The sequence below is a fragment of the Sinocyclocheilus rhinocerous genome, unplaced genomic scaffold, assembly GCF_001515625.1.
Source record: "Sinocyclocheilus rhinocerous isolate Xijiao unplaced genomic scaffold, SAMN03320098_v1.1 scaffold627, whole genome shotgun sequence".
Classification (NCBI taxonomy): Eukaryota; Metazoa; Chordata; class Actinopteri; order Cypriniformes; family Cyprinidae; genus Sinocyclocheilus; species Sinocyclocheilus rhinocerous.
Window position 1 is genome coordinate 331,888 of NW_015649569.1, and position 13,547 is coordinate 345,434.

General features: G+C 37.7%; 1 protein-coding gene across 1 annotated transcript in view; it reads left to right on the forward strand.

Moving 5' to 3' along the window:
* The window catches only part of cyth3b (cytohesin 3b), an 18,246-nt gene extending 5,131 nt beyond the window's left edge, over positions 1 to 13,115 (forward strand). The window contains exons 7-12 of the mRNA XM_016515529.1: positions 1,220 to 1,368; positions 1,655 to 1,766; positions 8,854 to 8,930; positions 9,225 to 9,296; positions 9,386 to 9,540; positions 12,505 to 13,115. Coding sequence (XP_016371015.1) covers positions 1,220 to 1,368; positions 1,655 to 1,766; positions 8,854 to 8,930; positions 9,225 to 9,296; positions 9,386 to 9,540; positions 12,505 to 12,577 — 638 coding nt within the window. The 3' untranslated portion in view covers positions 12,578 to 13,115. The remainder of the gene's footprint in view (positions 1 to 1,219; positions 1,369 to 1,654; positions 1,767 to 8,853; positions 8,931 to 9,224; positions 9,297 to 9,385; positions 9,541 to 12,504) is intronic.
* Positions 13,116 to 13,547: the final 432 nt, after the last annotated feature.

Below are 13,547 nucleotides of genomic sequence, written 5' to 3' on the forward strand. Positions count from 1 at the left end.
TAATAATCAAACTGGAGCACGTGGGGGAGGAAAACACAACACGAGACATGGAACAGAGTCTGACAGCGTGACTGAAGATTTTATTTATGCTAATTTTTTCAATGACAAGCCTTTAAATTTAAAATAACAGTTTTCCATTTTAAAGGGGTCCTATTATGCTTTTTCACTTTTTCAATTTTAGTCAGTGTGTAGTGTGTATGTTTGGGCATAAAAAAGATCTACAAAGTTACAAAACTCAAAGTCCACTCCAAAGCGAGATATTAAATTTTATTTAATTTTTTATCCCTTTTCAAGAACTACAACGAATGGCTCGTTTGGACTACAGCGTTTGTTTTCCGGGCTTTATGATATCACAAAGCGGCTCATTGGAATATCATTACAAATTTTGACCCATACAATGTATTTTTGGCTATTGCTACAAATATACCCCAGCGACTTAAGACGGGTTTTGTGGTCCAGGGTCACATATCCGTGCGTGCAAAGGTTCTGCTCGATCCTCTTGTTCAATATTCTTGGGGTCTGAATCCGGCTCAAATTGATATGGCAATATTGACGCCATCCTTAACTATACCGGAGCAGACGGAACTTGCTGCTTTGGCAAGGGGCAGGGCAGTACTGAAACACCGTCTAAGCTGTTTGCCAATCACAACGCACTGGGACAGCTAACCAATCACAACACATTTCGGAAAAAAAATGCGTTTTTCGAACCACCAAGCATGAGAGCATGTACTAGTACACCCCCAAAACAAAATTAAGACTTTGTAAAAGAGCATAATAGGACCCCTTTAATATATCTGAATATTTAATTTATTCCTGTCATGGCAAAGCTGAATTTTCAGCAACATTACTCCTGTCTTCAGTGTCGCAAGATCCTTCATGAATCATTGTAATATGCTGATTTGTTGCTCCAATTATTATTAACATTTAATATTATTATCAATGTTGAAAACAGTTTTTTCATGCTTCCTTTTTTTGTGGAAACTGTCTGGAGTCAGTAAAATTTAAAAATAAAGAGAAAGAAAGAACGAAAGAAAGAAAGAAAGAAAGAAAGAAAGAAGTGGAGTGATGTTTATGGAGTGAAGGGCTGCAACGGACATAGATGAGTTTTTTTTGTTGTTTTTTTACAGATGTGTCAGATATTTTAGACAAATAATGTGTGGTATTGTAGTATTCTAGTCAGTGTAGTTATTGAGCTTTGTATATGTTTTTTGTCTTTCAGACACATGTTATGTTCTGTCCTTTGCCATCATTATGTTAAACACAAGTCTTCACAATCCCAATGTCCGGGACAAACCCGCCGTAGAGCGTTTCATCTCCATGAACAGAGGCATTAATGACGGAGGAGACCTGCCAGAGGAGTTGCTCCGGGTAACAGCCGCTAACTGGATCTCTGATTGCCAATGCTGAAAATTATAGATTAAGCCATTAATGATGAATGATATAACACAACATAACAGATAAACTACCTGAAGTAAGAATTTCTTCTCTCTGCTGGAAAAGCCCAGTTCGGGGGCCAAGCACTAACTGCAAGAACTTGACTTACTCTCCTCTTTCTTCTTCAGAATCTTCTTCCTCTCTCACTTTCCATAGGACGGTTTTAAATATGTGTTCATCTGCATACATTAAAAGCACTAATGTCCCTTCTCTCTCGCAGAACCTGTACGAGAGCATCAAGAGCGAGCCCTTCAAAATCCCTGAAGATGATGGCAACGACCTCACACACACATTCTTCAACCCGGACCGAGAGGGCTGGCTGCTCAAGTTAGGTCAGAACCAGACTCTTACAGCTCCTTTGGCTGATATTTTCTGCAGAGTTGTGGTTTTACACCACATAGATCTGTTGGAGGTCTGTTGGAGCCTGTAGGTGGTGTCAGGGAAAGCTGTGAACACAGTGCTGCTCATTACCATCCTAATGGGTTTTTCACATCACTGCGAGGGATTCCTTCAGCAGTAGTACGCCGTCTCATAGGGACAGAGCGCCTGACACATAGAGTTACAGCCACTCATGAAAAGTGTGCAGTTTAGTAGGGAAACATTTTGTGGGGAGACAAGAATAGGATGAAAGCAGAAGTATCAAGCAGAATGCAATGAACTTTCTGCTGTTACTATTGCATTAACTTTTTAAACATCAGCTCTCACAGACAGGATTGTGGTACTTTAAAGTGCCCCTATTATGGGTAATGAAAGGTTCATATTTTGGTTTTGGGAGTCCCCAACAACAGGTTGGCATGCATGCAAGGTCAAAAACACTTTCATTGTCTTATAATATGCATTTATTTTTACCTTACTTGCTCAACGACTCCCAAACGCTTCGCTCAACGATTCATTTTTCCAAACCTCTCCTTTGCGTGACGCTAATCTGCGGTAATTGGTCCAATTGGTCTTATTTTCATTTCATGATGTTGACCTCAACATGAAACGGCGTGGGATTTGTTTTAAAAACGACTCGTTTCAACTATTCTGAGTCGACTCTTTATTTTGAGAGACAATAACTTTATACACGGTGCACTTTCAGATTTTAAACTTTGCAGGATGTTTTCATTCACTTAGAGCTGTGTTACACACTGCATGAAAGGTAATTTTCAAAAATCCATAATAGGGGCACTTTAATTTGTAAATTATGAGGTCCTGGAATGGGCTTCTGTTGGATCTGGCAAGGGAAGAAGGGACACATAATGAAGAAAAAAAAGATGTGTAACATCCAATTGAAACTTTAAGCAAGCGGCAACCTATTTTACTTTGTAATCTGATGTAAAATGGATTTGGCAAACTCTAATCTGATTGGATAAAATTACACATCTTTTTTTTAGTCCGCCTGGGTACAAAGTTATGTTTATAAGTGGTACAATGAGAGATTCTGAGGAAAAAAATAATTACTGTATTTCGTCTTTTTTGGCAGGTTACTACATTTACATTTACATTTAGTCATTTAGCAGACGCTTTTATCCAAAGCGACTTACAAATGAGGACAATAAAAGCAGTCAAAACTAACAAAAGAGCAACAATATATTTTAAAGTGCAAATGACAAGTCTCGGTTAGCCTAACGCAGTACACGTAGCAAGGTGTATATAAATATATATATATACACCTTCACACACACTCACTCACTCACTCACTCACTCACTCACTCACTCACTCACTCACTCACTCACTCACTCACTCACTCACTTTATACACGGTGCACTTTCAGATTTTAAACTTTGCAGGATGTTTTCATTCACTTAGAGCTGTGTTACACACTGCATGAAAGGTAATTTTCAAAAATCCATAATAGGGGCACTTTAATTTGTAAATTATGAGGTCCTGGAATGGGCTTCTGTTGGATCTGGCAAGGGAAGAAGGGACACATAATGAAGAAAAAAAAGATGTGTAACATCCAATTGAAACTTTAAGCAAGCGGCAACCTATTTTACTTTGTAATCTGATGTAAAATGGATTTGGCAAACTCTAATCTGATTGGATAAAATTACACATCTTTTTTTTAGTCCGCCTGGGTACAAAGTTATGTTTATAAGTGGTACAATGAGAGATTCTGAGGAAAAAAATAATTACTGTATTTCGTCTTTTTTGGCAGGTTACTACATTTACATTTACATTTAGTCATTTAGCAGACGCTTTTATCCAAAGCGACTTACAAATGAGGACAATAAAAGCAGTCAAAACTAACAAAAGAGCAACAATATATTTTAAAGTGCAAATGACAAGTCTCGGTTAGCCTAACGCAGTACACGTAGCAAGGTGTATATATATATATTATACACACACATATACACACACAAAGAAAAACAAGTAGATAGAATAGAAAAAATAGAAAGCTAGCGGGTTTTTTTTATAAAAAAAGAAGATAAATATAGATAAAGTAGAATTAAAATAGAATAGTTATTAATAATTATTTACTAGTATCAAGCGTTTAAAAGATCTGAAATGACTTTAGAGCTTTGATAATTATTGTTTGAGTGTGATTTTGCACTTAGTAGAAAGTAAACTGGGTCACACTTTAGTGTAGGGATTCTCACCATTAACTTACTATTATTAACTATAACTTTTTCCTTAATAAACTCTTAAAAAACTGCTTATTAATAGTTAGGAAGGTAGTTGTTAACTTTAGGATTAAGGGATCTAAAATATGGCCGTGCTTTATAACTACTAATAAACAGTCAATATGCTAGTAATGTGCAACTTGTTAATAGTGAGCATTGGTCCCTAGTGTTATTTCAAAATCATTTCAGTTGAACCCACCTCTAAATGGCACGTGAAAACAAAACTATGACTTGTTATTTAGATTTTTTTTATAGTGTGCAGCTGTTGAATAAGCTCCAGTGTGGACCAGACTTTATGCTGATAGTTCAATGTCTGGCTATACAAGATTAGAGTTGTTGTATGGAGCCGGATCTGGATGCACAAATGAATCCCTGTAGCAGGGGATTGTCCATACAGAAGGTGTTTTGTAGTTGCTGTGTTTCATTTGTATGTGCCTCTTTTATTTGTCTGTCAAGCATCAAATGGCACTTGTTTGTGTGTTTCTGTGTCTCCCGTCTCCCATACATTATGTGTGTCATTTCTGTCCTAAATGTGTATTTGTATGTGTTGTGGTGGTGCTTTGTTTCTCATGTATTGATGTTGAACATTCCTTCTTGTTTTCCTTACACACTTTGCCCTTTGACCCTTGCCCTCATTTTCTGTCCCCGTGACTGGCTGTCTCTACAGGAGGTACGTAACCAGGACAGATCTATCCCATCATTCCCTCATCTCAACCTCTTTTCATCTCCTGTAACCTTAATTTATCCTTTCCTGACTGTCATTCAAGGCCTTCCTACTTCCTGTCTGTAGGGATGTGTATATTGTTAGGTTGCTCTACTCTGGCTGGCTGCTGCTGCTGGGGTCCAAGGTCAGCTTAGTGCATATGGTCTGATTTAGCGTCACACCTCAGCTGTATTGTTTGGCTCGGGACACACAAATACCTTGTTTACTATGTAATGTCTCAGGAGTCCTGTATACATTGTAATAATGAAGGTACACATTATACCCACACAATCTTTATGTGTCCCCCTCAGCAGTAAGCGGTGGGGAGCTTTTTCCACTCAAATAATTATGGTTTTCCCCACTTCAAATAACTCTATATAAGTCAATAATGTTGAGAAATAATCAAATAATGTGACCATCAGTTCAGTAGCTATATCAATTTCCTGTTAATTATATCAACAGTAATTATTCCTCTGTTATCACAGGGAAGTTGTCACAAAGTCTTTAAAACTAATACGTTTTTGATGAGATTCTTCATAAGTATCAGGTTGGAGCAAGTTTCATGTGTGTGAAACGTTATGAATTTATAAAGTTTATTATTGGCCAAAATTATGGTACATTTATTCATTTAGCAGACATTTTTATCCAAAGCGACTTCCAGATGAGGAACATCACAAACATTTTTTTTTTGTCTCAACAGATTTTTTAATACAATAATTTCTATAATAAATAGGAGTGTATAGGAGGAGTAATAAAGAGGAATTATAGTCCATTTGTTTATCCCATATAATGTGACAACATGCTATTGGGGCATGTTGTCACAAAAGGGTGATGTGTATTAAAGTAAACTGTATCTTATACACTGTGTTCCGAATTATTACAATTGACATTATAACATTATGACAATTTTTTTAATTCATAACTTTCATAACATTTGAAAAGACTAGGCTATTTGATGACACGTTCCATTTGTTTATCCCATATAATGTGACAACATGCTATTGGGGCATGTTGTCACAAAAGGTTGATGTGTATTAAAGTAAACTGTATCTTATACACTGTGTTCCGAATTATTACAATTGACATTATAACATTATGACAATTCAGTAGGATTTCAGCGAAATAAAAATTCAGATTCCATTTTTCATAGAAAGTGTTTGTTTTGTTTCTCATCTATTTTTTAGATAACTGGCAGCAATCTCAGACAGGTTTGTTAAATAGTTTGCCAGGTCTTCTTAGGTAAATGGAAAACTTACTTGGAAGAGTTTGCTCCACATTATTAAGCAAGTCACAGTTCTAATGCAATATGGTGAGAAAGCAAGATCTTTCTGAAGATGTAAAGCATTGAACAGTGCAACAACTTGCAAAAAGCATGAAAACAACTAATATTTTGTGAAAACTGAATAGAGATTATCGAACTGTCAATAGATTTGTGAGTGATTCAGAGCACAGAAGAACTCGATCAGATAAAAGCTTATTAAGGAAAGTTTCTGTCAAATTATTTGTATTAAAAAGCTATAAAAAAGCCACTATTGAGCGGCAAACAGGTATTTGAAGCTGTCTGGCAGTTGTGCATAAAGCTGCATTTCAGCCACCTGAAAGCGAAGCATTTACAGTGGGTGTAGAAATACATGAAGACTCATTTTTATATAGTTTTATTCACTGATGAATACAATGGATGGTCCAGATGGATGGAGTTCTGGATGGTTGGTGAATGATAGTTTGGAACATGTATGTATGTTTATAAATCCCCATAAATAAACAATCATTATTGTTGGACACGTATTGTTCAAAGCATTGTCCAAATGAAGGTACCCTGATCTTTGCCCTGTAGGCCAGGAACTAACAGAAGCCTGCATGTGTTAATAGAGTCATTGGGATTGTGTCATTGTTCCTTCATCCATTCAGCTCCCTCACTGAGAGCCACATGCCATGAAACATCACTACGACCTCATTTCCCATCTGTGAGTGGCCTTCATTGCCATGAGCTGCACTGGTGCTTTGAATGACTCTCAAGCTGCCATCTTTTGTGACTGAGGTGGCATAATACAGATGGACATCAGAGATAGTGAAAGTACAATGTGGGAACAGAATTGCAAATAGGGAACTGCAGATAATCTCTCTCTCTATGCAGTACGTTTCCATGCGGATGTGCGTTCAGCATCCGTGGGTTGGAGATGTTGGAGTCAGGAGAGGGGGTTGATAAGCCCACGGCAGCATTGTGCTGGATACACCATGTTATAGCAGCCAAAAACAGAAGAGAAGAGTGCCGCTTGCTCTAGAAAACAGCAGAGGAAAGATATGACTGAAAATGAGTCCGAGGCTTTAATGTATATAAGAACATGCAGTGTGTGGGGGTGTGCGAGAGAGATGCTTTGCATGTCTATATCTATGTATCATTTTCCACAGCATGATAGTGGCGTTTCTATATTTGCAATGAGACTCTGTGTCTAATTCAATCGTAAAATGCAGTCTAGAACACTCTTGTAAGGTCTGTCTTTTTTGTAAAAGACTGTTGCGTGACTGTTTCTGAAGAATAAACCAAATAAGGGTAGCGCTGTGATCCAAGCTCTCTTTGACATCTGTCTCAAATAACTTCTCTCATCGTCGTAGCATTGCTCCCAGACATTTCTGTTTTCGCTTGCTGTGGTCAGGAGTTGTGCACTGGACTCTGTGCTCGGCACAAATGCAGAGCAGTCACAGATTTGAGCTGTATATTGTTTTCTGAAAGGTTCAGGAGAATCTCCATGTGGAATCTCCACTTCGGTCCTTGAAGATATTGTTAAAGGCACCACAAAGGATTCAAATAAAATTGCAAAAATGCTAAAGCCTTTTTATATCCAAATAATCCGATTGGAATTTGATCATATTTAGCAGGTGTGAAGCTACATTCATATGTGGTTTGGAATTCTATTCAAATCGTATTTTTGGAAATTCGTTTCAGTCTGACCGCTCAGATCGGATTTTGCATAGCTTTTTCACATTCTCACGCGACGCAAAATGTAAGCACATCAGACATGTTTTTTTTGCCCTTTATTATGATAGGACACATCAGACGTTGTTTGTAGAAACATCGCAGAAACAAGGTTGCGTTGTTGCGAAGTGCAATTCAAGCAGAAATTGACAACTGACAAAATACTGCTGGTCTCTTTGAGTTTTGAGAATGGTAGAGACAGCAGCATGGAATAAATCTGCACATTCCAGCTTCCTACCTTTATGCCACTTCCACATTAGATGTAATATAAATAAAAGCGCGATTTGCGATCTACATTGCAAACTGTATTGCCAATACAGGTGTTCAGTAAAATGAAAGAGCACAATGGGATACACAAATCGGATCTGAGCAGTTGCGATACACAGTGTGGACTGTAATTTAAATCAGATTCCAATCGTATACACAAATCAGATTTGGAGTGACAGTCTCAACAAGGCTTACTGTTTCCGAACAAGTTTCCATATTGTCTTGCCATCTTCCATTGTTCTAAGAAACATGTAGTCCTGCCCAAACTTACACCACTGACATATCCAACCATTGCCACAGGCCACATCTGTCTTAAAAACTGTACTTAATGTAGACTTGTGGTCTTGTATCCTTCAATTATCTGTCCATGAAGTCCACTAGACCATAGTATTCTATTTGTTATGAATCTGAATGGTGATCCAGAGTGCCTCTTCATGGCTTCAATGTGTTCTTTTGCAGAGCTTGCACTGGAGATGAATTGTCTATGTTGCATTATGTCACTCAAATGAAGAACACAAGGGCTGAGGCTGGTATTTAGGACAGTCCCGAACTCTTCAGAAATTCAACCAATTCATGGTTTATAAACTAATTCATGGTTTACAGTTTTCTGGAATGGGAGAACATATTAACATAGAAAAAGATAGATATCATACACTGTGAATATGCAGAACTAAACTTGGCCAGATCATTTGCAAATAAATGAGTGTTCCACCAGAAGATATTGTTGATGATATTCCAGAAATGAGAAACAGGAGCTGTATGTTATTGTGGCATTGGCGCTAGTCATTTGCTGCTCAGAAATTGGGTCATTGGCCTTGATTTAGTTTCTGTTTGATGGTTCATAAGTTCTGTTTAATTTGCTTTGCAGGTGGGCGAGTAAAAACTTGGAAGAGGAGATGGTTTATTCTGACTGACAACTGCTTGTACTATTTTGAGTACACAACAGTAAGTAGTTTTTGTTATTTATGGGTTGTTAAGTACATTGTTTCTAGGGTGTACTGTACACCAGGGCTGCCAATCCTGTTCCTGGAGATCAACCTTCCAGCAAAGTTCAGTTCCAACCCTGATCCAACACACCTGTCTGTAATCATCAGCTGCTCCTGAAGATCTTAATTAGCTGGTTCAGTTGTGTTTGATCAAGGTTGGAGCTGAACTTTGCTGGATTAGGCACCATGTCCTGAGAGTTTGAGGGGTTATTCTCATCCCAGATGCATTTTGATGGGTTTCTCCTGCCTATAGGACAAGGAACCACGTGGAATTATTCCTCTGGAGAACCTCAGCATCAGAGAGGTGGAGGAACCCAGGAAACCTGTGAGTGCCCAAACAAACTTGATAGTTAGAGCTGAACAAGATCATGAAAACATCATGCCTTACATTTTATGTTTTGTTTCCTTATGTAGAACTGCTTCGAGTTGTACAATCCCAACCATAAAGGTCAGGTGATCAAGGCCTGTAAGACCGAGGCAGATGGGAGGGTGGTGGAGGGAAACCACGTCGTCTACAGGATATCAGCACCCACACCAGAGGAGAAGGAAGAATGGATCAAGTCCATTAAGTAGGATTTCCTTCCTATTGAACATATTCTAATCATTAAAGGGGTCATATGATGCGATTTCAAGTTTTCCTTTCTCTTTGGAGTGTTAGGGACACGGCATCAACATTATGGTAAGGGGCGTAACATTTCCGTCCCACGCTTGAGGTATTCAGCCAATCACACCGCACTGAATAGCTGGCCAATCAGAGCACTTCTCGCTTTTCAGAACGATGAGCTTTGTAAAAATCGACGAAGGCGGGGCAGAGAGGAGAAAAAATAATGTACAGTATGTGGAAAATAATGTTTTTTTAACCTTAAACCGCATAAAGACATTTCATTACACCAAATACACAAAATGCTATTTTTAGCAGCATCATATGACCCCTTTAAATAGTCTTGTTCCGTGATCTCATCACTGGGTTTCACCCGGTTGCTGAAGAAATACAGTGATGACGTTAACACGTGTTTACACATAATGTTCCTCTTACACTAAACTAAGTCTCTAAAATCTATTTAATTCATTCCAGTAATTAGAATTTGGGGGATTACTTAAATGACATGAAAAAAAAATGTCACAGTGCAAAAAATCTTAATGGTCTTAGACTGAGACATGTTATTGAAATGTTTTGTGAGTTTCACCTCACTAGTTTTTTTAAACATAGCTATCAGCTGTGGTTTTGTTCATATTGGGACAGCAGTGGATTTTAACAGCACTAGTCATGATGGTGTTTTCAATAGAAACAGCAGTCTCATCACATAACCCCTGTTTTCATGGGGCATCAGTTGAGATTAGTCAGCTTAACCCCCCACAAGCCATCAACTCCAGCGGGACCAACAGACCTGTTGCAGACCTGTTCTCTCCACTAATCCAGGCCTAGCACTAGCGTGTCTCATCTCTCAGAGACATGCTGTAGGATGAGAGGGTTTATCACAGCACATTTTGCCTAGTCGGCACAGTTATGACCCACAATCCTTATCTGCTTATCTGTAATCATGCTTTATACGCTCAGGATAGGGGACCATTCAGTCATACTTTGGAAACAGTCCCAGGAACAAAAACAAAAACAAGGGCTTCCCATGGGTTTTAAGTCATTCAACAGAAATAAGTCATGGCAGTGTATCTGATGGGTATGTCGGTGCAGAATCTGAGCCCACAGAACTCAGAATGTAGAACTTCATTGGAACACATTTGAAATCCATTCAGCAGAATTCTTTTCAGGGTATAGTAGAATCAGGGTAGAAATAGTAAAAAGATGAAGGATATGTTTGGAATAGATCACTAGCATATTACTTGCTTAAGCCTGTGCAGTATATTCAGTATACTACCAGCTATTAACAAATAGTTAGTAAAAGAGTGCACAATAAAATAATACCTTGTTGATGCATGATGTCATCCTATTGTATGCAAGTGACATCCTGTTAGCATTTTTGGAAAAATTTAATTTGTTGCATTTTTTTTAATTATAATTTTTGATAGTCAAATCAAAACTCATTCAGATATTAAAGGGGTCATATGATGCGATTTCAAGTTTTCCTTTCTCTTTGGAGTGTTACAAGCTGATTGTGCATAGATAAGATCCCTAAAGTTGCAGAGACTCTATGCTATTCCGAACATAGAGTGTGCAAATTAAACACATTTCCCAGCAACCTTTGCAAGATACAAAGAGCACTCATTCTGCACTGCATCTGCAAGAACTCACAGTATATAACTACTTTTAGTATTTTTTTTAGAGAGAGCGTCTCAAAAAAGGGAGGAATATAGGAAGGTCATAGCTCTGTTTCAAAACCTAATGAGCTGCATAGACAACTACAAAGACAGTGACCATTTCGAAATGCTTGACATAGCCTTGTGAAAAAAGTTTTTTTTTTTTAAATTTTTTATAATGTGCACTATAAGTGAACATTCAATACAAATCATTCAAAAATATATATTTATATATATAAAGAACTATACTGTACTTGATAAAATATGAATGAATAAAAGTCCACTTAAGTGTATTAGTACACCTTCATGACTTTTCCTAATTCCATTATTTAAAATTAAATTCAATGTTTTACATTTAAATCAGTATTTTAATAATCTTTTGTCATATTTTAGAGTAGTACACTTGTGTGTTAGTATGTTAGTCAGCACATCAAAACAAGTACTTAATGATCATTTTAACTGTATGTAATTTTATTATAATACATCTGTGTGTGTGTGTGTGTATATGTATATACGTATATATATATACGTATATATATATATATATATATATATAAGTATACTAAAGTGTAATTCTTTTCACAACAATCAACTCAATGCCACACAAACAGTGTTTGTCACTTTCATTCCAGTAGGCTTTAAAGGGTTAGTTCACCCAAAAATGAAAATTCTGTCATTAATTTCTCACCCTCATGTTGTTCCAAACCAGTAAGACCTTCGTTCATCTTCGGAACACAATTTAAGATATTTTTGATGAAATCTGAGGGCTCTCTTCAAAAATATCTTAAATTGTGTTCCGAAGATGAACGAAGGTCTTACGGGTTTGGAACAACACGAGGGTGAGTAATTAATGACAGAATTTTCATTTTTGGGTGAACTAACCCTTTAACATTAGCATGTTGCTAAGCTAACGGCACAATATTGTAATAAACATTAAAAATAAATAGCATTAAACTAAATACAGTACAAATACAGTTTTTTTTCACTGACTTTATCAGAGCATTCAGGGATTACCTAATAAAGGCACAGGAACATTAGATATCGGTCGCTGATGGATTTAAAGCGGCCTTTAATCTTAGCAGGTCTGGCCTTGCACTGGACAAGACTCAAAAACGAGAGGCGGGGTTAAACGGGGGCGGGGTCTGTCCTCAGAAACCAAACTAGGTCACTGAACAAACTATTTTCTACGATGTGCGTACTATATATGTGCTACATTTCCATATCAAAGATGCCGAAGTCTCTCAGCCTCTCCTCACATCTCCTTTAATTGGTTCCTTCAGAGCGAGCATCAGCCGGGACCCCTTCTACGACATGCTGGCCACCAGGAAGAGACGAATCGCCAACAAGAAGTGAAGTCTGCATCCAAACCGCTTCCCCAAAGCCTGCAACACACACTGCCTTCTGGAACAGCCTTTGTGCGAGTGTGTGTTTTGACGGGCCCAGCAGCCGAAGAATTCATGTTTATAGTTCCTTTCTTGTGTCTCTATGCGTATAAAAACACAGCTGTCCTGATCTGTTTGTATTTGCATGGATGTTGGTACAGTATGTATAACTGGGCGGCTCATCGAGAGGCCAGAGGAAGTCGTTTGTGATCTCTCACTTCAGATGTCAGATAGAAAAGCCATTTATTTCAAGAGAATATACCTATTTCGATGCCCAACGACCTGACGATGTGATCGCACAGGGCTCTGAGACAATAAGCCCTCGTGGCCATTATCTCTTATGGTGCTAGAAGACTTCCTGCGTGCATGTGACCTCAAGCTCAAATTGACATTAATGATCCAATTCTAACACTAGGTGGCGGTCTGGAGTCAGCTGGACTGATTTCATGTTGTTAGAGCAAGAAACAGCAAATATGTAACACATACACTGCTGTTCAAAAGTTTGGGATGAGTACGATTTTTTATGTGTTTTTTTTTAAAGAAGTTTCTTATGCTGATCAAGGCTGCATTTATTTGATCAAAAATACAAAAAAAGCTGTAATTTTGTGAAATATTTTTGCAATTTAAAATAACAGTTTTCTAAAATATAATTTATTCCTGTGAAGCAAAGCTGAATTTTCAGCATCATTACTCCAGTTTTCAGTGTCATATAATCCTTTAGAAATCCTTCTAATATGCTGATTTATACGGAGCCCCGCACATGGCATTCCGGAAAAAAATAGTAGGCTAAATCATGTGCACGATTTACTATTTCGTTCCCTCGATTTATAAATTGTGCGAACGATTTACTAATTCGTTCCCTCGATTTGCTAAATCGTGCACACGATTTATAAATCGAGAGAACGAATTAGTAAATTGTGCGCACGATTTAGCAAATCGAG